Source organism: Hylaeus anthracinus, unplaced genomic scaffold (genome assembly GCF_026225885.1).
Source record: "Hylaeus anthracinus isolate JK02 unplaced genomic scaffold, UHH_iyHylAnth1.0_haploid 11981, whole genome shotgun sequence".
NCBI classification, from domain to species: domain Eukaryota; kingdom Metazoa; phylum Arthropoda; class Insecta; order Hymenoptera; family Colletidae; genus Hylaeus; species Hylaeus anthracinus.
This window is the reverse complement of record NW_026534329.1, coordinates 3,518,093-3,545,505: the sequence shown is the minus strand read 5'-3', so window position 1 is coordinate 3,545,505 and position 27,413 is coordinate 3,518,093. Positions and strand designations below refer to the sequence as shown.

The following is a 27,413-nucleotide window of genomic DNA, read 5'->3' as shown; positions in this document are numbered from 1 at the left end:
AAAAGGGAACGTACTAAGCAAAGGTGTTAAAAGAATAAAATAAAGCAAAGTATGTAGTTTCCACTCAAGTTGGTATATTTATCCATTCCAGAGAAATCGGAGCCCATTTCTCGATCGTGCGTTCACACAACCATGAACTTTCCACGTTCCAGCGACGATCGACAGTGCAATCACACGAGCCACTAAAATACAATCGACCCCTGATCGTTATCGAAAGAACCACTATCCCATTATCGACGTTCCATCGGCACCAGTCGCCTTTCGACGTCGAAGATGAACTGTTCAGCGACTCGCGACATTTCCACCGCAAGACGTCGTCCTGGAATAGTGAGAAAAGAATACACACGACGTGGTATCGACTGGTGTCCGCGGAATCGCGCGGAAATTCCCACACGACACGAACGATACGTAGAAGGGCGGTACCAGACACGAAACCGTGGCACTGGGTGTTGCTCCCCTTGCACCTCTTTGCTCGCCCTCGGGAGCCTTCTCAGTTTGCTAGTGAAACCCTAGGCGAATCCTGGTCTCCCTCGCCATCATCCAAAAGTGATACTTTTATCTTCTCTTAACTGGTCATGTTCGTAGCACCAGCTCTTATAGTTCAAGAAAGGTCGGAGAATTCCGAGGAGGACAGCGACGAGGAAGGCTCCGGAGATGTCCTCCAGGTTGATCTACGTTTCTTCGTTTCCTTCGCCGTGGTTCCTTTCTGTTTTCTCGATTAAAATATCAAAGGAAATTTTCTTGAAGATCTCACATTTTGGAAATAAGACTGCAATGTTTAACTCATGCTTTGTAGCGGAAGGAATTTAATTCTGAGTGCTTGTAGTTGTAAATATTGGGTTATGGAATGTTTGTGTAGAAGTATATAACACTCGTGCTTTTAGTCACTGAGCATTTGTTATCGTGGTTCGTAATAATATTTTAACGTTACTCCTACCTGTAAACAAATTTAGGTTCATTGATTTTTAGGATTATTAGGAAAAGAAGATACACATTGTATATCAATAGTAAAGGCTCTGAATTTCTGTTTTACTGAAACGTCTTCTTAAACAAGAAATACTAGCATAACTCACGTAACGAAACAACTATTTCAAAACTTTAATTAAAACAAGACATCAATAATAATTTAACAATACAAATCCATTTGGAATTTAATTACTTCAGTATTACAACTACTACTGAAACGATGGAAAATTATTTAAATAATTTAAACGGTAGCTTCAAAACCAGCAATAAAATGTACTGATTTAATTGCAAGCAGTCCTTTGACTTTGTCGAACGTTACACGTTTCGATCTTCATATTTTTCAATCAACTCAATCTTTTTCATTAACAATCTGTAAACCAATCGATTCCCTTAAAATTATTACTGAAAAAGCATCTAAACTGAGGATCTCAGCGTTCGATGTAACGCGTCTGTTTACTTTCAAAAAATAAAAAAGAATGTTACCTCGGTATCTGCCCACCGAAAAGACGCGACCATTTATTCTGCGACCACGTCCACACCATATGAAGATAATGACAAGGAAAAAGATTAATATCCGTCATCCTCTTTTTAGAAACGTCGAGAAGAATGCGAAAGAAAGGCGAGGCGAGGGGAAATGGACCCCCGGCTGGAATTCGCTTTCCAGCTCTTAATGGATGCGACTCAGTTGTCACGCCACGAGGTCATGGATCACGTTTTCGAGGGAGATATGCTGGATGAAATCAATCAACTATTCGTACCGCACATGAGGTCGACCCTGGTTTGGTATTACCAAGAAGTGGAGGAGCCAGAAACGATACGACCCCCAGAAACGGTGACGATTCATCATACCTGTCAGAAATGGCAATATACTAAGAAAAAGTTTCATTAAAACGAAGGAAACGTGTGATTTATCCTTTCCTGCTTTCACTTTCGAGTTTTATTGCGTAGGATGGATTATCTCAGGCTCTTATAGCTCCGTTTGATTTAATTGGAGAATTAGGATTCTCTAAAATATCTCTCGATAATTAAAAAAATGATTTTAGAACTAGCGACGAAGCTTGTTGCTTCTAAACAGTTAGAATTAGAACTAGAGAGTAATGTGCAACTTTAACAGGTACCGTGTCGTAAGTATGAAACATCCAGAATACATTGAAGACGTTTTTTGTAAAGTTTCGATATAAAATCTCACAGCATCTTCCACTCACTAACTGGCAATTTAATTTCACAGATACAAGCGAAAACGACTGGCACCAGACCAGGTCCAAACGCGCCAGCGCCGAAAATCAAAGAACAGAAAGAGACAAAAGAGCCAGCGAAGAAGAAGCTTTTTCTTACCGATGGATGGCAAGCTCCTTGCACTGGAATATGCATCTACATGTTTAGGTAATTTCACCGATACATTAACAGCTCTACATTCTTCTATACTACGACAAATTCAGTTTGTAAAATTTCTTGAAGCCATTAAAATTACTTTATATGCAAGTGTTATTGCATTAATCATTCTCGAAGAATTTAGAAGTCCGGTTTTCAGGATTAGCATCTCGAAGCAGCTGCCCGAAGAAGGCTTCCAGAAGGATCTTTACACAGGCGTGATAGACACGAAGAAAGTAGGAATAATAACAGCCATACAACGAGTGGTCGAGTACGTCTTTATGGACGCACTCGCGCATCCCGGCTCTGAAGGCGAGGACGACTGTCCGATGATCAAGACTCTTCTACTGCCTGGCTTGAGATCTTTCTGCAGCGCCTTGAAAGGTTTGTGTATCAATTCCGTCTTTAACCCTTTGCACTCCCGAGGCCACCTGCGTTGTACTACTACGGAAAGTGTCACTAACCACAATTTTGTTTGGTTAACATAAATGTAAAATTCTACAAAATAATCGTACAATTTAACAAAGCTGCAAAGAATTTTTCGTAGCTATTCCATAACTCAGAAATCTAAGAAAAATGGTGTTGGAGTCGACTACTTGCATATATCCAAATTGCTCGAAGTGTAAAGGGTTAAATAATTTTGTTCCTTTATTTCAAGTTATTTCTTTAAAGAGGTACGATGGAAATGGATAATTGGAACTTGTAGAAACTTAAATATCGACACAAGGAAGTAATGTTAAGCTTTGCACGTACAAGATACTTCGAAACAGGTACCAATGTGTCAACAGAAGTATTCATTTCGCCCAGTTTGCGAGCAAGTGGCCCACGAGGGGCGCATATTCGACGACGACGAACTCTTGATGGGCGATGTGCACAATTTCGAGGAAGCGAAAGCGTTCGTGGCGAAGGAAAACGCTGTGAGTGTTACAGAGGCAAGAGTGGAAACGTGGATCAAAAGGCTGAAGGACTTCATGGTTGAAAGCAAACAAGTGAAACGGGAGAACGACAATTCTGGACCGCAACAGGAACTCGAGTATTGGAAACGAAGGGGGGCGCAGTTCAGTCAACTGGTCAATAGACTTCAGGTTCTGTTCTCACGTTTCTCTCGCGATTATTCTCGTTTGCAAACGTGAACCAGCCATCGTTGAATAGATTTTTCTTTCGTTTTCAGGATCACGAAATAAGAATGTCGCTTCTGTGCCTCCAAGTCGCGAGGTCGAAGTTGATAAAAGATTGGGTCGACGCCGAAGACGAAGTCACCTACTGTTACAACGAAGCTAAGGACAATGCCAAGTTTATCCAGGCGTTGGAGAAATGCTGCCATTGTCTCTACTTAGACGACCCGGTAAGATAAGCGACGAATAAAAGACTGAAGGAACATCGTAGCACCGGGCCCAAAATCTACTGTCTGAATAGGTTTGGCGTAGTTTTTGGTGGGGGGCGGCAATATTCAATATCGTTAATGAACGTACTGTCTGACTAGGTTAGGGATAGTTTTTGTTTACACGGAAATACTGTCTGAGTAGGTTAAGGGTAGTTTTTGGTGGAGGCAGCAATAGTGAATACCGTTAATGTAAATACTGTCTACACGGAGATACTGTCTGAGTAGGTTTGGGGTAGTTTTTGGTGGGGGCGGTATGATTGAATAGCGTTACTGGACATACTGTCTGAGTGAATTTGGTGTAGTTTTTGTTGAGGCGGCAATATTGAATACCATTAATACTGTTTGAGTAAGTTTGAGGTACTTCTTGATAGTGGGAGTTAAGGGTCAAGAAGACCACCATCGTAATCGCCAGGTCAAGCTGGCTACCTATGATAAAAAAAATCAGCCCGATCGGAGAATATGCCCCATTTTCTTAACTTTAACCAACGTTATATCTCTTTTTTCCCCCAGGTGAAAATGCGAGATTCCCTCGTGTCCTTACTGCAGACAGTGCGCCTGATATACAGTGTCTCGAGATATTACAACACGTCGGAGCGAACTAGTTCGTTGATGATAAAAATCACGAATCAAATGATCGTCGCGTGCAGGGACTATGTAACAAACAGAGGCCGTGAGACTGTCTGGGGCCAGGATCGAGCCGCGGCACGATCGAAACTAAAGCATTGTTTGAGACTGAACAAGTAATGGTAAAATGTGATGTTCACCATGCACTGTGTCGTTAGGAGTTGAAGAGAATGATCGATGCTGTTTTGTTCGAAGAGCTTACAGGGAAACCTATAGGCTGGTTCGTTGTTCGCCAGCTGTAACGGAGCAGGAGTTCTCTTTTTCGGAGACACACGTTTTTGGAAGGTTCGACTCCTTCTGCGACAGGATAAGGAAAATTTTGACCATGTTCGAGTTGATACAGGATTACAAGAATTTATTTGAAAGACGAATGGAGGGCCTACTGTTGGGAGAAGGTAAGAGCAAGTTATATATTAAATTTTTTAATAAAATTATTCGTGATGTGATTTAATTTAAAATTAAAAATAATGAACTTTATATGCTTGTATAACAAATGACTTACATGTTTATGTATGGCAGAAATCTTATGAACGAGCAACTAAACCAAAATTAATTTAATATTGTCTGTGATTTTTAGCTTACTGTATAATTTCTTGATAAAAACTATTTTATTTTGGTAGGAATAATAAGTAGAACGGAATATTTTTCAATATTTTCTAATATTGCATACAAAAATTAAGAATTACTAATTTTAAATAACCTTACAAGACGAATAGTTAAAGAGAAACACTTCCTGACACGACTTCAAGTACAATTCCCAGACTTTACATCCATTAATTTCTTTGTTTCGTTAAAATAGCATTGGATGACGCGATAAAAACTTTCGAGGAAGCCGAAAACGTAGCTACTACGAGATCGTACGACTATTTGGACCCAAGAAACGCTGACTTTGACGCGGATTACGATTACTTCATGGCAAAGACCGATGCCCTGAAGCAGAACATCGGCGGTATCATTGAGAAAAATTATGCGGACGTTTGGGAGACGCCTCAGGGTATACGATTTTTAACTCGATTCGAAAAAGTGAAGTAATACGTTAAAATTATTACACAGTAACACAATTATACGAACAAATGACTAAAAAATTTTCTTCGAATTCTTATGTAATTTATGTTTAATTAATTAGAGATTATCGTTTCCCCTTCAAGGTCAGCGAAAAGATACCGTTAACGAAGCTGGATGAAAAATACAACGTAGTGGTGAAATACTGCGACAAAGAAATAGATAGAATATTGAAATTGTTTAAGAGACAAAGGGACGATCCACCGTTGCCTCGACACATGCCAGCCATCGCTGGGAGATTGACCTGGGCTAATTCGCTAAAGTGAATGAAAAAATATTAGCTAATTAAATAAAATCGACACTGGCAGCCTCGGAAACGATTGTCACGTTTTCCATATTTTTATTCAGGGTGCACCTTGACGAGCTGGCGACATCCGTTTTCAATCATACAGTGCTGAAGACACTACCCCTCACGTTGGAATTAGAGAAGAGATACAACCACGCTCTCAGCGTTCTAAACCAGTACAAGTCGGATATCGCTGAAGTATGGACTCACCAAAACTCCTGGGTCATCGAGGACTGCTTGAAACGGTAGGTGGTTCATCGTTCTCCACTTAAAGATGTCAGGTAGATATTCTGTGTAGAATATCTAAAGATCTTGTTACTATATCCCAGCCGATCTGTAAATAACAATTTAATTATTTCAAATAAACATTGCACACAGCCATTACACAAACTCTCTTAATAATTTCCTAATCTAAAGCTAATCTCACTTTACACTTTACACACTTTTGGCGTTACTGAGCCGCTCCGGGAGCCTATGACTCAAACAGTTACGTCTTAGAGGAGACAGTTCCGATCCGAAGGCTACCGCAGTGCCACGCGCACCTCTGCAACTGACACGTGTCATATAAGATAGGACCCCTCGAACCTTCTAACTCTTCCCTGTAAGATTTTGTTGTATCCACGATAGTTTAGACATTATCGCTCTGTAACCGCTTACCTCCCTCACCTTCTGTATATAATAAACCAAATAATACAATCCATGCAAACTATCCCACCCAACATACATTCTTCTGTCAATCACTTCTGCTTCGTCTCTATATTTCTATTTCATCTCGAGAAACAGATCCCTGCTAGTGATCGACGAGAAGACAGAGAAAATTAAAGTGAACTTGGAAGGACGCGTCGTCCTTCTACTCCGCGAGGCTGACTGCTTGGCCAAGCTCAACCTGGAGATCCCAATCGTCGCGCTAACGATCCTGGCGAGGAAGGATCATTTCACTCTGATCACCGATTCGCTTCACCTGATGATCGAGAACTTCGTTTGCACGGCCAGACGCGTGAAACTGGAAGTTAGGCCACTCCTCTTGCCGCATTTGGTGCGCGTTGCTTCGTTGCTGGAGCCTGGCCTGGTGTCCCTCACCTGGACCAACCCGGAATGGAAGAACTTTTATCAGAACACCAAGGAACAGATCAAAGAGTTCGATATTCTTATCACGAGAGTTCATGATGTCTATGATAACAGGTATGCTGAAACGAATACGTTCAGATCCAAAAGGAAACATGTTTGGACGCGTAAAGAATTTAATTTAAGCCGGTCTTAACTGTTTGCAATGTTTTTAAATTTTACAAAATTCTTTTTAATTTCAACAAAGTCGCCGTTGCACATTTTTTATTATCTTCCGCGACGTAACGCGAATTTCAAACGAAGAAAATGTCAAGTTCCGAGGAACTCAACCTGTTTGTTGCTAGGATCCTCCAAGTGCTGACAAGTATGCAAAAGATCACGTTACATTCTCTACCAGAATCTGATCAACCGTGGACGATAGAGGAATTCGTGGAGAAGACCGAGGAAATATGCAGGCTCGCAGCGGTAGATTTATATCGTAAAAGTATGATGGTGGAAGAGGCAGTGGAGGAAGTACTGGACCTTGTTAAGAACGCCGCGGAAAACTTCAAAAGCGCCGCCAATCACAGCCAATTCGATTTCTTTAATAACGAAGGTAACTTCGATCTCTCAACCAGCCGCTTTTTATTGTAATTCGTTTAGAAGTTTGGTATGCACCACGCCTCTTTCTGCTCGATCCTTTTTTTATTCAAAACATATTTATACACAAACTCGTGTTTAAAGCTGCTTGCATACTTTTAATATTATTTATCTCGAGAAACAGGTAATACGAGAAGTAGAGGAGTTCTAACGAGCAACCCAAGTAACTTCTATTATTTAACAATTATATTATAATTAGCCTGCGATTATTTATGCAAATTCACATTTTTATAAACATAAACGAAGAACAGAAGCTTGAATTAAAGTATGTTTTTAATCATCCACATATTGCAACGTGTGTTTCATTATTTATATTTTATATATTCTTTCACTTACTCTTCTATATTTTTACATATTTACTTTCGTCATGAATGGCTAAATATCCAGTTACAATTAACAACAAACTTTCAGAGGCTGACGAAGACGCGGACCAAGCTGCCCAGCAAGACTGGTCGCTGGTGTGGAATTTGTTCGACGATCCTCATCAATTGCTGGCGACGCCCGGCAGCCTTCCAAACGGAATGCAGGACATGGTGCGAAACGCAGTATCCGAGATGCGAAGATATTACTCCAGGAAGGTCGTCGATGTTCTCATTAAAGTCACCAGAAGCTCGTTGGACGCCATCAGGAAACGATTCATTCGGGAAATAGATCCAGGTATTTTGTTCGATGAAACGAAAAATATCACGTTTAGAATTTTCTGGACGACCACGTCAGTTAACGATAATCTCGGAAATAGAGGATACACCGAGTCCGATATTCCTCCTGCATGCGACCTTGATGATACCTGCGGTGACTGTCAAGCCTAGCTTAGACGATGTGCAGGAAGTTCTGACATTAGTTGGTAAAACGATTGCTGGGGTCGCGAGAGGAGTTTCGCAGTGGAATTCTAGAGTTAACAAGGTAAATTTTTAAAGAAGAGTTCGAGAAAGCATTGACGAATTAACGCTAAACCTAGCATAATGTTTTCATTCGGCTTTTTATTTTTAATACGATAATGTTATCGATCAGAGTTCTTGGGGACACGCCTACCCAAAGAAGAGCTTCGCTGACATAGTGATGCGAGCTCAACTGCAGGCTGCGAAGAAGAAGCAAGAGGAGCCCGAAGACCCGAAAATTAGAAGACGACGATTGTACAAAATTATTTCAGAGGAAAGGCCGATCTTCCCGGATCAAGAGAGGAACTTTCATGCTATGGTCACCGACAACAAAGAGATAATGAAGCTTTTGTCTATATTGAACACCTGCATGCTAGAATTCAAACCAGTAACTAACTTTACACATTTATAGATAATTCAATTAGATTAAAACTATATATTAAAAATATGTATTTGTTACTATCGTAGGATCTAACAGAGTTCATTCACCGATGGAAACCTTACAAATTCCTCTGGAAGAACGAACGTAGCATGCGAGAATTGTTACAAATTTCTCTGCCAGAATTCGAAGCCACTCTTCGAAAACATAGCGAACTCGAGGACCTTTTGGCCACCGAACCCGATATGATCATTTTTGGAACTTCCATCGCCATTTCCACGGAGAAGTTGAAATATGGCTTGTATACAGAAATCAAAGGTTCTTTAAGAAATCAAAATATTCTCACCCATCTGACAATTCAATTTCAAATTCTTATTTTCTCCAAAGCAAAGCTATCAAAAATTTACATTGCAATCTCATTATGCTCTTTATATTCTATATAAGATATAGAATAAGATAATATAGAATAAGATATAGATAAGTTCCTTCGATAGTCGGTATATAAGCTACATATTTTTCTCTCTTCAATGCAAATTATCCTACACCCATCGTTTTGAAAATAACTACTACGTCCAACATCGTCCTCTCTGAAGAAAACTTCCTGTAACAAACATAACGTTCCTCCAACATGAACGATATTCTTCTCTTGCAGCATGCACCCACAAAATAGGCCAAGCCATGAAGAAGAAATACAGACGCGAGATGGAGTACGTCTACGCGCTGATGAACGAAATGGAGCGCAAACTGGATCGCCAGATCCGCGACCTCGACGACGTGCGTCTGATCATGGACACCCTGAAGAAGATTCGCGAGCAGGAGGTAGACATGGAGCTGAAGATCGATCCGATCGAAGAAGCATTCAACATCGTCACGCGATACGAAGTGCCAGTGGATCAAGAGTGCCTGGAACAAGTCGACAATCTGAGGTACACCTGGCAGCAGTTGCTGAAGAGAGCTCTAGAGAGTCACGTGTTACTGTTGAGGCTGCAACCGCAGTTCGAGGAAGACCTCAGGAACAACCTCGAGAAGTTCAGGACCGACAATGAAATGTACTGCGAGGAGTACAGGTCGTCAGGCCCGATGCAACCGGGTCTGAGCCCGAGGGAGGCCTCGGATAGGCAGATCTTGTTTCAGAATAGATTCGATGGCATGTGGAGGAAGCTGCAGACTTACCAAAGCGGCGAGGAACTCTTTGGTTTGCCCATCACGGATTATCCTGAATTGTCGCAGATCAGAAAGGAGCTCAATCTGCTTCAGAAACTGTACAAACTCTACAACGATGTCATCGACAGGGTCAATAGTTACTATGACATTCCTTGGGGTGAGGTAAGGTATCTCATTACGAAATTAATTAACCTCCTCAGACCTCACTTCTATTTTAACAGAAAAACTATTATTTTTCAATATATCCATATAGGTGATAAAGAATATTTTGTTCATCCCTTCAGACCTGCTCTTCTTTGAACAGAAGAAAAATAATTTGTTAATAGATACATACATGCAAGGAAGAAAATTTTGTTCACCTCTTCAGACCCGCTCTTCTTTGAACAGAAAAAATATTATTTTTCAATATATCCATATAGGTGATAAAGAATACTTCGTTCATCCCTTCAAACCTGCCCTTTCTTGAACGGAAAAAGTAATTTGTTAATAGATACATACATGCAAGGAAGAAAATTTTGTTCACCTCTTCAGACCCGCTCTTCTTTGAACAGGAAAAAAATAATTTTTTAATAAATACATACACGTGAGGAAGAAAATATTGTTAACAATAATTGATGCAAATTACGACGTGTACAATGCAGACAGCTTCTTCAGCTTCTTACGCTTAGAAACCTCTTTTAACATCAACCACAACTGTTAAAAAGTTGAATTAAAATCAAATCCACTTACAGTTGGCTAACTCCCTGTACAAAATATCCCACTGATCCACAGGTGAATATCGAGGACATAAACAACGAGTTAATGGAATTCCAAAACCGATGCCGGAAGCTGCCAAAGGGCCTGAAGGAGTGGCCCGCGTTCTTCGCCCTGAAGAAGACGATCGACGACTTCAACGACATGTGCCCCCTGCTGGAATTGATGGCGAACAAAGCGATGAAGCCGCGCCACTGGCACAGGATCGTGGAGGTGACGGGCTACTCGTTCGACCTGGAAAGCGAGGGTTTCTGCTTGAAGAACATCCTCGAGGCGCCTTTGTTAAAGTACAAAGAAGACATCGAGGACATCTGCATATCTGCTATGAAAGAGAAGGACATCGAGGCCAAACTGAGGACAGTGGTGAACGAATGGTCGTCCCACGAGCTGACTTTCATGACGTTCAACAACAGGGGCGAATTGTTGCTGAGAGGAGACACCACTGCTGAGACGATTGGTCAGCTCGAGGACAGCCTGATGGTCCTTGGTTCTCTGATGTCGAACAGATACAATGCACCGTTTCGCAAGCAGATACAACAGTGGCTCACGGACCTCTCGAACACCAACGAGGTCCTGGAAAGGTGGCTGCTGGTGCAGAACATGTGGGTTTACCTCGAGGCGGTGTTCGTTGGCGGCGATATAGCGAAACAGCTGCCAAAGGAGGCGAAGAGGTTCAGCAAGATCGACAAAAGCTGGCAGAAGATCATGCAGAGGGCGCACGAGACACCGGGGGTGGTGCCGTGCTGCGTAGGGGATGATTTGCTCAAGCAGCTTCTTCCGCATCTTCAGGAACAGTTGGAGCTGTGCCAGAAGTCTCTGAGCGGGTAAGCGTAGGGTTCAAGTGTTCAGTGACCCTTTATAGGTCACTGGTACTCGTTATTAGCGATAAGGAAGGAGCGGGAATTTTGTATTTTTAAATTTCTCGTCAAGTCTTTCATACGCTCGTCCACACAAAAAAAGAAATGAAAAAAGTGCCAAGAGAATTCTGCCCTTTAAGGAATTCTGAATTTGGTTCTGTTTGAAATTAAATATTTTGCGTTGACTTTTTTCACTGGGAATAATAAATAATAAATAAATAAATTGTAGGTACTTGGAAAAGAAACGTATGATGTTTCCAAGGTTCTTCTTTGTCTCGGATCCCGCTTTATTGGAGATACTTGGCCAAGCATCCGACTCTCATACGATACAAAATCACTTGCTGTCTATTTTTGACAATACACGTTACGTTAAGTTTCACGATATCGAATACAATAAGATGACCGCCATCGTGTCATCCGAAGGGGAAACCATTTTGGTACGTATCGTAATAAAGAAGAGAAAAAAAGAATGCGACCTATCACGAAGTTTGCGTTCTTCATTGTCGAAATTGCTACACTAAATTTACAATACGTGCTGCATAGATTTATCGACCCATTTTTATTGCGATTATATCGATACGTATTATAACAGAGAAGCGAGAACACGGAAACATGTGATTAATCATAAAAGTGTCGTGCCCTCAGGCGTTTTTTAAAGGGTTTTGGGATATCGTGGGTTTCGGAGCGTTTTAAAGAATTGGAATTCACAGGTGTTCGATGATGAGTCGAAAGGATCGTAACTCCAGCGATGTACTCTTAACAATGACTTTATTCAGAATGTGCTCAGAACTGTCTTTTACAAGGTGTTATTGTTTTTATAGTCTTTATTGGCAATCGGGCATATGACCATATATGGTCATGGTGCCAGGCGCGAGTGCTGCAAGCTTGCAGTCCTCGCGTCAAAGTATGTCGCTGATTTCGGACATTCTTGACCGGGCATAATCGGTTCGTTACTCGATTAGCGATGGTCGATCATATGTTGCAACAATCGGGTGTCAGGGCACAACAAAAGATACATTATTAACCCTTGGAAGCCTGATTTTCCAAATTAAATTTAAAAGACACGACAAAAGATACATTATTAACCCTTGGAAGCCTGATTTTCCAAATTAAATTTAAAAGACATGACAAAAGATACATTATTAACCCTTGGAAGCCTGATTTTCCAAATTAAATTTAAAAGACATGACAAAAGATACATTATTAACCCTTGGAAGCCTGATTTTCCAAATTAAATTTAAAAGACACGACAAAAGATACATTATTAACCCTTGGAAGCCTGATTTTCCAAGTTAAATTTAAAAGACACGACAAAAGATACATTATTAACCCTTAGAAGCCTGATTTTCCAAATTTTTAAAAGAATATTTACGTTTATTTTGTTCAACTTTTGTTCCAAAGAACATTAGCAATTGTAATACACGTACAGCTAAATATTAGAAAGAAACTAATTGCGAGTGTACAATTCGATTCAAAAGTTCGGTATCAAATTTGAAACTTAGGGGAATTAACCTGTTTTCAAATTACGAAGCTCGAAAAGGCCGTAAGGGCAGAAGGATCAGTGGAAGCATGGCTGACTCAACTTCTGCAAACGTCCCAGCAATCTTTGCATTCGATAATCCGTCAGTGCTATTCCATGATCAACGACACGAACTTCAATTTCCTCGGTTTTCTCGACAAAATGCCTGCACAGATCGGTTTGCTCGGGATACAAATGATATGGACCAGGGACAGCGAACTAGCTTTGGCCCAAGCACGCGCTGATAAGAAAATTATGACGGAAACGAACAACAGATTCCTCGATCTATTAAACACGTTAATCGATCAGACGACCAGGGATCTTGCAAAAATCGACAGGACGAAGTTTGAAACTTTGATCACTATACACGTGCATCAACGTGACATTTTCGACGTACTGGTGAGCTTTTCAAAATTAAATATTGAATAAACATGACTGGGTATACAAACGTTATTTTCTTGAATAGAATTGCTTCATTGATAGTTTCGATATTAATTCGTGGAAACAAGAAGATGTTGCATAGCAAAGATAAACAGCAGTATGACATATAATTTTTATATTTTGTCTATTTTATACTATGTTGTTTTTTACTTCTGGATAAGAAAAATCATAAACCTCGAAGCTTTCATTGGGCCTCAGTTTTCATAACGTTAATTGTCAAAGTTTTATAATGTTTCGTTGTGTCTGAAACACTATGAAATCTCCAAATATCGTAATTTTGTTTCAGTAGTTGTCGAATTATTAATTATTTTCATATCGAAAAACACAATTTGTTCTTATTTTATTAGAATATAAACCTACGCAAAAGAATTCGTTTTCCCTTACAGTGTCGCCTGAACGTGCGATCGGTGAACGATTTCGAGTGGCTGAAGCAGTGCAGATTTTACTTCAAAGAAGACCTCGATAAAACATCCATATGCATAACAGACGTAAACTTCACCTATCAAAACGAATATTTAGGGTGCACGGATCGACTTGTCATTACTCCGTTAACCGACAGGTGATTGTACCAAAGTACATGAAAATTGTATCGATAATTAACCTGTAGATGTTTACGCATACGAAGAACAGGAATTAAAGTACATGCTCGACTTCTAAATATCGTAACATGTGTTTTATGCGTTTAGACATTTGCTCGCGTCCACAAGTATTTTTGCGTACATGAGTATGTCATAAATGTGGGATTCTATTTTTAGTGAGGATGAGGGGAGGTGAATAAAGCCAGTATTGAACAGAACGAAAAATATTTAATTAAAGTAAGGAATAAAATAACGGTGTTTCTCGGTTGCTCGCGATCGACTGACTGTCGTCTTCCGATTGTTCCTTGACGAACCGTTTCCGCGCTTCTTATGTTTTAATACAAAACGTTAGGACATTCTGAAGTCTTTCCATTCACGCTGCATGCACTCTGAACACCACTAAACTCATCCTTCATAAATGCATAAAAATATCAACAATTTGTTGTCAATATTCCTCGAATCGTTTATCTCGTCAGGTGTTACATAACCCTCGCCCAAGCATTGTCGATGTCGATGGGTGGTTCACCCTGTGGACCAGCTGGCACCGGGAAAACGGAAACGGTGAAAGACATGGGCAAAACCTTGGCCAAGTACGTGGTGGTCTTCAACTGTTCCGATCAGATGGACTACAGAGGCTTGGGACGAATTTACAAAGGCTTGGCGCAGAGTGGTTCTTGGGGTTGCTTCGACGAGTTCAACAGAATCGAACTGCCAGTTCTGTCTGTTGCTGCTCAGCAGGTCGCTGTCGTTCTCGCAGCGAAGAAGGAGAAGAAAAAGCAGTTCGTTTTCACCGACGGCGATCTGATAGACATGTGTCCTGAGCTCGGGATATTCATAACCATGGTAAAGATAACTATAAATACTTTCTACTTGGAGCAATTGGGTAATAATATTTGAAAATGAAGTGAATGGAAAGGAAACTTCGTTATTTCTTATCATTTAGTATTTCACACAACATTAGAGTGATCGAGGACCCTTTGCACTCGACTGGTGACTCTCAGTCTCACCGCTAGGTTTCCTTTAGGTTCAATTTCTTTGGACCTCGAAGTGTCAATAAAATGGTTATCGTTGGGGCAAAGGTGACCTGATTTTCCAATCTCGAATTAGAGTTATCATTTTCGAAGTAAATCTAAGCTTAGCAATCGTGACAATAGAATGCTAAGAAAGCATCTCGAGTTACTGACAGATACCAGAAAAAAGGCCTCGAGTGCAAAGGGTTAAAAAAATAAATTATCGAATTCTAAATAACATTTAACGCGACTTTCTCTTTATTTTAGTTGTGCAATACCATACGTACGCATGTAACTTAATGTTAAATATTAGGTTGTCCCGAAAGCTTCTTTCGAGAGTTGCACTCAATTACTTAATGTGATCGTGTTTATATAAATAGACAATCTAATTTCATATATATTCATGTTGTAACAGGAATGCAGCAAAACGAGTCGTGCACAATTCAGTAATGTAACATAAAACATAAACTATCGTGCATGTATTACTTCTTAATACAGCGAATGAAACTTTTGGGACAACCTAGTATAAATCGTAGGGTGAATTGCAATTAAAAGAACATTTCTTCGTTTCGATACATTCGTAGAATCCCGGATACGCGGGTAGGAAGGAGCTACCCGAAAACCTGAAAATACAATTTCGTACCGTCGCCATGATGGTCCCCGATAGACAAATCATTATCCGCGTGAAATTGGCCAGCTGCGGTTTCCTGGAGAACATCACGCTAGCGCGGAAATTCTACACGTTGTACAAGCTCTGCGAAGAACAACTCACCAAACAGGTGATTTGCACGCGAATCCACGAATCACTGTTTCCTTACAGCCGGTGACTGACTTGCAACAGAACGCTGTAATGTAACTGCTCGGCAGGAATTTTACGGTTCGACACCAACGTTACATTACAATACGAGGTCCTTCTTGAAATCACGAATACTCGCTTCGAACTTTCGGCTGAATTCTCTCTCAATGCTTCCTACTCAATTCTGTGAAAAGTAGACGGTCAAAGAGGTTCGTCAAAAGACCGACAGACCAGTGGAGCACGCAAGAGCGCGAACCGAGCGCAAGAACGGCTCGGTTCGTCGCTCGCTAATCCGCCAAACTAAGCGAATACTCGCGTTACATTACAATGTTCTGTTGCGAGTCAGTCGCTTGGTTTAAGAGTTCGTGTTTCGTTGCTCTGCGAAGGTTCACTACGACTTCGGTCTGAGGAACATACTGTCCGTGCTGAGAACTCTGGGGGCGTCGAAGAGAGTGAACTCGAAAGACTCCGAAAGCACGATCGTCATGCGGGTTCTGAGGGACATGAATCTTTCGAAACTCATTGGTAACGGTGTACTTATGGTCGAAGATAAATTAACTGTTTGTTTAAGGCCACTGAACAAATAAATACCACTATTTGCAGACGTGCTGTATTAAGAGTACACAACTTGAACGCTTTAGGGATAAATGAAGACCAACTTTTGAAGATTTTAAATGAATACAGAGAGGGACAATAAGTTTATCCACTTCGAATACTTTCTTGAATTTTAATTCTTTTAATTTATGACATACTTATATACGCAAAAATGTTCGTGGACGTGAACAAATGACTAAACACATAAAACACATGTTACGATATTTAAAAGTCGAGCATGTACTTTAATTTCTGTTCTTCATATGCATGAACATCTACAGGTGAATTATCGATACAATTTTCATGTACTTTGAAGAAGAACATGCACAAGTCAATGTTACACTGTTTCGAGGGGCGCTGTATAATGGTAGAGGATAATTTTATCCATGGTCATTTTTTCATTACATTTCAGAAACATCAATGTTTCTTTTATAGTGTGTATAAATACAATAAGACTATAAATAATGGAGATATTGAAAGTGGCCAAAATTATACTTTTCATTGTTACTTGAAGTATTAAATTTATAAAATACGCTCTCCGTCTACGAAGAACAGAGAAGCTGGAAGTACAAGCACCAGTAGAAGTAGAAGTAAAAATCCTGACGTAATTCATATTTGACAAAGTGGCCTTCAACAATCTAGTGTGACATAATTATAATTTCAAAGCAAATTTCTTTATGTATACAATAATAATTTCAGACGAGGACGAGCCACTGTTTATCTCTTTGGTGGCGGACCTCTTTCCGAATCAAGCCCTCGAGAAGACTTCTTACCCAGAATTAGAAGCTGCTATCAATCAACAAGTGGAAGAGACTGGTTTGATCTACCATCCCCCCTGGGTACTGAAATTAATACAATTATATGAAACGCAGAGAGTGAGACATGGTATAATGACTCTGGGCCCGACTGGAGCTGGGAAAACAACGTGTATACACACCCTGATGAAGGCCTTAACGCAGTGTGGCGATTTTCATAAGTAATTAGACTTGAGAATATCTATACAACTGCTAATAGACTTTTCGTATAATTACTTTCTTGAAAATTTCAGGAATAACTCTTAATGTACGCATATATCATTCAAATTTCGCGCGCTTTCTACAGGGAACAGCTGTCGCCATCTAGCGGTAGAAAGGCCGAACTAATTTAAGGAGTTTGGTCAGCGCCTCTATCGGGAAAACGCTCAAGTTTGTCCTCGATAGTTCCTTTTTGCGCCGCTAGATGGCGCTTTCGCGTGGTAATTTACCGACAGCTATCGGTAACTTACCAACATGTCGGTAAATTACCACGCGAAAGCGCCATCTAGCGGCGCAAAAAGGAACTATCGAGGACAAACTTGAGCGTTTTCCCGATAGAGGCGCTGACCAAACTCCTTAAATTAGTTCGGCCTTTCTACCGCTAGATGGCGACAGCTGTTCCCTGTAGAAAGCGCGCGAAATTTGAATTATATAAGGTAACTATTTTAAAATAATAAAAACAAGTTTGCATGCACAAATGTTTAAATGATATTTCATTTAAATTATTTTATATATTTTTGTAGCTGTTATATGTAAATAGTAACTCGTGTAATTTTATTAAGATACTTTACTTGTATTCTCATATGTTGTAGACCTGGGCAAATTTTATTTAACATGAAAATAAGAAATAACTATTTAAAATCATTTATTTCGTACTGTTATATCTGATACAGTTATTTGAACATAAAAGTAATAATTCGTTTGAACTAATAGTTATTTCAAGTAAGGAGTTATTCCGCTATTTTTTATTTTAAATCAGTGAAAGTAATAATCTTCAAAATAATAGACAACAACAATAATTCACAGTAAGAAGTAACTTTATTAACACAAATAATGACTTATAGTCAGAAAACCAATTTCTTACATCTAACATTAATTACAAATAATATTTTGTATTGACACGTTCTTTTTTAAGAGACTGTAGTATCTTTTTAATTTCTCGTTTATACTTCATCTCCCCTTTGTTACCGTTATACAAGAGCTTATTAAAAAGTCAGGGTCACGCTTGGGAATCTCTCATTGTATGCTGAACTTTTCAGAGAGATGAGAATGAATCCAAAAAGCATAACAGCCGCTCAAATGTTCGGTCGACTAGATGTAGCGACCAACGATTGGACAGATGGAATATTCTCAGCCCTGTGGCGTAAAACATTGAAGCTGAAGGAAGGCGAACATGTCTGGATGGTCCTCGATGGACCTGTAGACAGTATCTGGATCGAAAATTTGAATTCCGTCTTGGATGATAACAAGACGTTAACTCTGGCGAACGGAGATCGTTTATCGATGGCTCCCACCTGTAAGATCATCTTCGAGCCCCATAACATCGATAATGCGAGTCCTGCGACGGTATCTCGCAATGGGATGGTGTACATGAGCTCTTCAGGTCTGGACTGGAATCCTGTAGTCACTGCTTGGTTGAAATCTCGAACACCTTTGGAGCAGGAAGTCTTTGAACGATGTTTCGACGATTCCTTTGGGCAGGTAACGTAATAATTAGAAGATACACGTTCACGTGACTATTATTTGATGGAATACTCAAGGAATCTTTCCGTTGGGACGACCTGAAAAAATTAGGGCATACTTTAGGAATTTTTTTCAAAGTTTATATATAAGAACAAATTGATCAAAAAATCTAAATATACAGTGAATTTTGTACATTATGCATCATCGTCATTCGATAAGAAGATTGAGTTTCATCTCTACTGATAATAAAATAAGCATGAATACCAAACGACTTTACAGATTTCTTCGTGGGGCACTCAAGCATTGACCCTAACCATCGACGTCCTCCAATGCAACATAGTCAGACAGATGCTGTGTCTCCTCGAAGGCCTCGTTCCCCCCGAGACGCCTATAGAAGAAGACGAAGACGAAGAAGCAGAAGAACAGACTCGCCAACCGATGACGGTGGATCACTTGAAACGTTTCTACGTCTTCGCTTTGATATGGGGTATAGGAGCCCTCCTAGAAACAGCCGACAGAGAAAAGTACGACTCGTACCTTCGCGAAAATTTTGGTAGCTTAGATCTACCCGTCTCCGAGAAGTACCCTGAGGCGAAGGTGTTCGATTTTTACGTAACAGAGAAAGGTAAATGGGACACCTGGACGAGCATGGTGACCAACTACGTTTACCCAGAGTACTCCACGCCTGATTACAGCAGCGTATTAGTCCCCATCCCTGATAACGTGAGGATACAGTATCTAATTGACTTGATCGGCCAACAAGACAAAGCCGTCTTACTAATAGGCGAACAAGGCTCAGCTAAAACGGTCATGATGAAGTCGTACATGAAGAAGGCGAACGCGGAAACCACGTTGAGTAGATCCTTCAACTTCAGCTCGGCCACCAGTCCCTATCAATTTCAGAAGACCATCGAGAGTTACGTGGAGAAGCGCATGGGCAACACGTTCGGGCCCCCAGGTGGCAGGAAGATGATGATCTTCATCGATGATGTTAATTTGCCACAGGTAAACGAATGGGGTGACCAAGTCACCAACGAAATCGTACGTCAGACGATGGACATGAAGGGATTCTACTCTCTAGAGAAACCTGGAGACTTCACCAGCATCGTGGACGTCACGTTTCTCGCTGCCATGTGTCAACCTGGAGGAGGCAGGAACGACATTCCATCGAGACTGAAGAGACAATTCTGCATCTTTAATTGCACGTTGCCCAACGAGACCTCGATCGATCGAATCTTCAGCGCGCTCGGCGAGGGCCACTACAACGTTAAAAGAGGATTTTCAGCGGAAGTTAGGAATCTCGTGAAGAAAATGGTACCTCTGACGAGGATACTTTGGGAAAGAACCAGAACCAATTTGCTACCAACTCCAGCCAAGTTTCATTACATTTTTAGTTTAAGAGATCTGTCGAGAATCTGGCAGGGATTGGTAGGCACTTTGTCGACCGTCATCGATCAGGAAAGCGTTCTGATGTCGCTGTGGAAGCACGAGTGTAGTCGTGTTTTCAGTGACAGATTTACTATACCAGCTGACAAACGATGGTTCGAGGAAGAAATAGTAAGAGTCACGAGAGACAAGTTGGGGGAGAAGTATGTCGCCATGTTGGATCTGAATCCTGCATTCGTGGACTTCATGAGGTACGATATTTATTAGTATAACTAGAGAGTTATTTCTAGAGTTATTTCTGATTTTTAATTCTTCTTTCTATGTTACTCTTCAACGGGTGTTTGAAGTAAATAGAAGTATTTACAATAAATGACCTCGTATAAGTCCATGAATTGTTCGAAACAAATCCTACCTTATTCTGAATAAAAATATAAAAGATTCCACTGAACCTTTCGAAGGACGAATTTTAAATCAATTTTAACATACGAATATACTATCTCACTTTAACACAGTATATTTTTCAATTTCACAAAGTATCCTGGTCGTATGGATATACGTCCAGAAACCAATTCAAAATAAAACTTCATGTATTTATTTTATTAATAAATTTTAGAGGAAGAAATCATTAACCAACATTCATAAATATTTTTAGAATAGAATTTGCGTAAATTAAAGTTTTAAATTAACTTTTAATGTCAGCCTCTCATTTCTTGTCTTATTGATATTATTTTAAATTGGTTGCTGTACGAATACTTCTTACACTGTATGCTTGTATGACTGTATGTTTGTTCTTATTTTCAGAGATGCCCCAGAACCGACCGGCGAAGAAGCCGAAGACACCGATGTAGAGCTCCCAAAGGTGTACGAACCAGTCTACGACGATCAAGTCCTCCGAGACAGGCTGGAAATGTTCCTTGCGCAATTCAACGAGATGCAGAGAGGGTCTGGCATGGACCTGGTCTTCTTCCCTGACGCCATGCTGCACTTGGTGAAGATATCCAGAGTCATCAGGCATCCCAAAGGAAACGTGATGCTCGTGGGTGTCGGAGGATCCGGCAAGCAGAGTCTCACGAAGCTCTCCTCCTTCATCGCAGGCTACAAAACGTTTCAAATAACTCTGACGAGGTCGTACAACGTGGCGAACTTTTTGGAAGACCTTAGATACCTGTATCGAACTTGCGGTGCCCAGGGGAAGGGAACCACGTTCATCTTCACTGATCTGGATATCAAAGAGGAAGGTTTCTTGGAATATTTGAATAACATCCTCAGTTCCGGCGTCATCAGTAACTTGTTCACGAGGGACGAACAGCAAGAGATCATTTCCGAATTGACGCCTATTTTGAGACGCGAGAACCCCAAACGCTCGATTAATAACGAACTCGTGATGGATTTCTTCCTCCAGAGGACCTGCCAAAATCTGCACGTGGTGTTCTGTTTCTCCCCAGTAGGAGAGAAATTTCGGAACCGTGCTCAACGTTTCCCAGCACTCATTTCCGGCTGCACCATCGACTGGTTTCAACCGTGGCCCAAAGACGCTTTAGTATTAGTCGCTAAGCACTTCTTGCACGACTTCGACATCGCTTGCACTGGTGAGGTCAAAGTTGAGCTGGTAAACGCCTTAGGATCTATACAGGACATTGTTTCTGTGACATCCGCGGAGTATTTTCAAAGATTCCGTCGTGCCACCCACGTCACGCCCAAGTCTTACCTAAATTTCATCAGTGGCTACAAAAACATTTATCACAACAAGCAACACGAGCTGGGCGAAGGAGCTAGGAGGATGGACACTGGATTGGCTAAGCTCGAAGAAGCTTCGATATCGGTCGAGATCTTGAAGAGAGATCTCGCGGTGATGGAGCAAGAGCTGGTCCAAGCTTCAGAAAAAGCAGAAACAGTCCTGTTAGAAGTAACCGAAAGAGCAATGCAAGCTGAGGCATTCAAAAACCAAGTGCAGAAAGTGAAGGAGAAAGCTGAACAGTTGGTGGCTTGTATCGCAGATGAAAAAGCAATCGCAGAGCAGAAACTGGAAGCTGCTAAGCCAGCGTTGGAAGAGGCAGAGGCTGCGTTGAACACGATCAAACCAGCTCACATAGCTACAGTTAGAAAGCTAGGCAGACCTCCTCATCTTATAATGAGGATCATGGATTGCGTGTTAATCTTGTTCCAACGCAAGATCGGATCGGTTGTTCCAGACTCGGCTGCGCCCTGTCCAAAACCCTCTTGGTCGGAGTCGTTGAAACTAATGGCCAGCACCACGTTCCTTCTCCAACTGCAAAACTATCCAAAAGACATAATAAACAACGAGATGGTCGAACTGCTGCAACCTTACTTCAAAATGGAAGACTACAACATGGAAACCGCCAGACGTGTTTGCGGCGATGTAGCAGGCTTGTTGTCCTGGACGAAAGCCATGGCTTTCTTCCATTCCGTCAATAAAGAGGTGCTTCCATTGAAGGCTAACTTGGCTCTGCAGGAAGCACGGCTAAAAGTGGCCATGGAAGATCTAGCGAACGCTGAGAGGGAATTGTCGGAAAGGGAAATGGCACTGCAGGCGGTCAAAGAGCAATACGACTCTGCAGTTTCGGAGAAACAGAGACTGACCGACGCTGCGAATGTGTGCTTTAGGAAAATGACGGCTGCGACAGCGTTGATCAATGGTCTGGGAGGTGAAAAGATACGCTGGACAGAGCAAAGCAGCGAATTCAAGGTTCAATTAGGACGATTGGTTGGAGATGTTCTACTAGCTACAGGATTCCTTTCGTATTGCGGACCCTACAATCAACAATACAGAGCTAGCTTGGTATCTTCTTGGATGAACATCTTGGCAACCAAATCCATTCCTTTCACCACGAACCTAAACATCACGAACATGCTCGTCGACAGTGCGACCATGTCGGAGTGGACGCTTCAAGGTTTACCAAACGACGAGCTCTCCGTGCAGAACGCGCTCATAGTGACCAAATCCTCCTCGTATCCTCTGCTAGTAGACCCTCAAAACCAAGGAAAAATGTGGATCAAGAACAAGGAATGCATGAATGAATTACAGATCACGTCTCTCAATCACAAATACTTCAGGACTCACCTCGAAGATAGCCTCTCCTTAGGCAGACCGTTATTGATCGAGGACATAGCTGAAGAATTGGATCCAGTTCTCGACAACGTGCTCGAGAAAAACTTCATCAAGTCTGGTTCCATCGAGAAAGTGATCGTCGGCGACAAAGAGTGCGACGTTATGCCAGGATTCATGCTGTACATCACCACGAAGTTACCAAACCCAGCGTACAGCCCTGAAATTTCAGCAAAAACGTCGATAATCGACTTCACGGTTACAATGTTGGGCTTGGAGGATCAATTGTTGGGTAGAGTGATCCTCATGGAGAAGGCGGACTTGGAGGCCGAAAGGGTGGCTCTCTTCGAGTCCGTCATGACGAACCAACGATCGATGAAAGAACTCGAGAGCACGCTTTTACATCGACTCACGTCCTCCGAAGGTTCTTTAGTGGACGACGAGGCCCTGATAAACGTCCTCAGAGAGACCAAAACAACAGCTGAGTCGGTGAACGAGAAACTGAAGGTGTCCGCCTTGACAGAAAAGAAGATCACCCTGGCCAGAGAAGAGTTTCGCGCTGTTGCTTCGAGAGGATCTATCCTCTACTTTCTCATCGTGGAGATGAGCAACGTGAACGTAATGTACCAGAATTCCTTGAGGCAATTCCTAACGATATTCGACAATTCCATCACGAAGTCCGTCAAGAGCCCCATCACCAACGAAAGAATAAATATTATCCTCCGTCACCTCACCTACGAGGTGTGGGCGTTCACTTTGAGGAGCCTGTACGAAAGGCACAAGTCCTTGTTCACGCTGATGCTGGCGATGAAGATAGACTGTCATCGAGGCGCGATTTCTCACGCGGAATTCAACGCGTTCATAAAAGGAGGCGCGTCGTTGGATCTGAACGCTGTTTCACCGAAACCTTTCAGGTGGATCCTTGACATAACTTGGCTGAACTTGGTGGAGATCAGCAAGCTGGAAAGTTTCTCGGATATCTTGACTAAGATCGAATTCAGCGAGAAGGAGTGGCAAGTGTGGTACGAGAGAGACAGGCCCGAGGAAGAAGAACTTCCTTGCGGATATCAAAAGAAGCTGGATGTCTTCAGAAAGCTCCTTTTGATAAGGTCGTGGAGTCCTGACAGGACACTGTCCCAGGCGAGGAGATACGTGCTTGAATCGTTGGGAAAGGAGTATGGGGAAGCTAAAATTTTAGACTTGGAGGCCACTTGGTTGGAGTCTGAAGTTAGAACTCCGCTTATATGCATATTGTCGATTGGGTCGGATCCTAGTCCTCAAATCACGGCTCTAGCAAAGCTGAAATCTATTCGTAAGTAACCTGAAACAGTTGGCATCCATTATTTCGGTGGGATAAGTGTAATCTTTAGCTATTCTAATGAATAATCCTACATATCTATAGTAAGAAGCACAAATGAACCAATTGCAATAATTTCTCTGGAAAGTATTCCTTATTATTAAAATAATTCCGAACAAGGGGAAATCGACATTGATAATAGTTTCGTTATACCCTCAGGAAGTTTATATTATTTTACTATATTTGAAATATGTTCTACTTTGATTGGAAAAATTAAAGTTCATGGAGAATCAGTTTTGTAACACAGTTTTGTATCAACCCTTAATGTGTGTTATCTTCCATAGCAAACGGAGTGAAACAAATGTTTCCAGAGTAATTTATGTTCCAGAGTTGAGATCAGTGTCCATGGGTCAAGGTCAAGAGTTCCACGCTCGAAGGTTGATATCAGATGCTATGAATGCTGGCGGTTGGGTGTTGCTGCAAAATATCCATTTATCGCTTCCTTTCTGCACGGAAGTGATGGACGCCCTCGTTGAAACGGAAACTGTCCACGAGGCGTTCAGACTTTGGATGACCACCGAAGTGCACACCCAGTTTCCTATTGGTTTACTGCAGGTTCCTTTCTTCATTTATTAACACTAAAGTGTACAAAAATTTGAAAACAGTTATTTGACCGACTGTGGTAGATAGTTTAGCGATAAAGCTATCAAAGAGAAACCATGTCCTCATATTACAATTAACTTTGTACCAGATGGCGATCAAATTTACAAACGAGCCACCACAAGGTATCAGAGCCAGCTTGAAGAGGACATACCAAAGCGTGACCCAGGACTTGTTGGATTATAGCACACAATCACAATGGCCTCCTCTGTTGTACGCTGTTGCATTTCTTCATACCGTGGTCCAAGAACGTAGGAAGTTCGGACCTCTTGGCTGGAACATACCGTACGAGTTCAATCAGGCTGACTATGCTGCTTCGGTCCAATTTATACAGAATCATTTGGATGACATGGACCCGAAAAGAGGAGTGTCGTGGCCAACTGTCTGCTATATGCTCGGAGAGGTAGGAAAGTTTTGTCTGTTAGAACCCTAGAAATCTAAACTCAACACCTCATCAACTATACATTTCATTACCAATCCATAAATACAGGTTCAATACGGCGGCAGAGTCACAGACGACTTCGACAAGCGATTGCTAACTACCTTTACACACGTTTGGTTCTGCGACGTATTGCTAAGACCAGGCTTCGAGTTTTATCGCGGATACAAGGTGCCGCAGACCAGAAATCTTCAAGGATACTTGGATTACATGGACAGTCTGCCCGCCACAGATACCCCAGAGGTTTTCGGATTGCATTCGAACGCGGACATCACTTACCAGATAAACACAGCGAAAGGGATACTCGACACGATTCTAAGTGTCCAACCCAAAGAGGGCGGTGCCCAAGGTGGCGAAACTCGAGAAAACGTTGTGTACAAATTGGCTAGCGACATGTTAGCGAAATTACCAAAACAGTACAACTCTTTCGAGGTGAAAGAAGCTCTTCAACGTATGGGAGCCTTGCTGCCGATGAACATATTCTTAAGACAGGAAGTCGACAGGTACAGTTTCTTATTTATTTACTTTTGAGTTGCGTGTAGCATTTTATCATTCAATTTCTTTATTTTTTTTTAATTGACTCGATCCTCGGTGATTCAGAATTACGAGAGTTATCAAGGAAGTACGTAGCACCTTGACGGATTTGAAGCTTGCTATCGAAGGTACCATCGTGATGAGCCAAGGCTTACGTAAATCGTTGGACGCAATGTACGATGCTCGTATACCGGATAAATGGCTCAAAATATCGTGGGAATCGGCGACACTTGGGTTCTGGTACACGGAGCTTCTAGAACGTGACCATCAGTTCAGACAGTGGTGTACCCATGGTCGTCCTAAAGTCTTCTGGATGACTGGTTTCTTTAATCCTCAGGGATTTCTAACTGCTATGCGACAAGTCAGTTAATATCTGGCATTTTAGAATATAGAATATAGATCTTAAATAAACTTAGGTACCGTAGTTAAGAAGACTTCAATGCTTCGCTCAAAACTTTCCACGACAGCCGATCAGTGACTTCAAGTGGCCAATTAATTCCATTTCAGCTGCAATTAAATTTTCCCACTTTCTATTTAACATACAAAAATTACAAACATAAAATACATTGTGTTCCTATGATGTGATTCGAGGATTCATTTGATATTAAACGGTGGCATTGGTAGTTTAAAGTAAAACTATATGCATTCCTTAAATAACAAATCAAACTTAAACGTTTGTCGCAGGAGGTAACTCGGGCACACAAAGGATGGGCTCTTGACTCCGTCGTTTTGCAGAATTTGATCACGAGATTCAATAAGGAGGACATCAAGAATCAGCCGCAGGAAGGAGTCTACGTTCATGGTCTATTCCTAGAAGGTGCTTCGCTTGATCGTAAAACGGCCAAGTTGGTGGAAAGTAAACCCAAGGTTCTATACGAACAGATGCCAGTAATATATATTTACGCGATAAATACAACTGCAGGCAAGGATCCAAAGCTTTACGAATGTCCCATATATAGAAAACCGCAAAGAACGGATACAAAATACGTAGGATCGATCGATTTCGAAACCGATCATAATCCTCGACATTGGACACTACGCGGTGTGGCACTTTTATGTGATATAAAATAAAATAGAATTAAATACTCGATTTCTCCTCGCACCATTTTATTCTACAATATTATTTGTTTGATAAATTAAGCAGATCGAAGCGCTTCTTACTAAGGGTGCTTCAGCAAGAAAGAAGA

The 27,413-nt window shown here is 41.3% G+C and overlaps 1 protein-coding gene across 1 annotated transcript; it reads left to right on the top strand.

Moving 5' to 3' along the window:
- The first annotated feature begins 575 nt into the window (after positions 1-575).
- LOC128885404 (dynein axonemal heavy chain 5) lies at positions 576-27,403 on the top strand. The gene is made up of 34 exons (XM_054139437.1): positions 576-665; positions 1,559-1,798; positions 2,195-2,349; positions 2,498-2,721; positions 3,145-3,422; positions 3,509-3,682; positions 4,232-4,461; positions 4,541-4,740; positions 5,145-5,368; positions 5,494-5,669; positions 5,756-5,938; positions 6,477-6,875; positions 7,103-7,353; positions 7,809-8,054; positions 8,137-8,300; positions 8,409-8,663; positions 8,744-8,972; positions 9,307-9,980; positions 10,590-11,395; positions 11,658-11,865; positions 12,960-13,346; positions 13,775-13,947; positions 14,443-14,809; positions 15,561-15,755; positions 16,159-16,297; positions 17,066-17,342; positions 18,420-18,861; positions 19,123-20,480; positions 21,031-24,608; positions 24,982-25,208; positions 25,345-25,656; positions 25,744-26,195; positions 26,293-26,587; positions 26,911-27,403. Exons 1-34 carry the CDS (start codon positions 576-578, stop codon positions 27,295-27,297), a joined length of 13,995 nt encoding a protein of 4,664 aa, XP_053995412.1. The 3' UTR covers positions 27,298-27,403.
- The last annotated feature ends 10 nt before the right edge of the window (positions 27,404-27,413 follow it).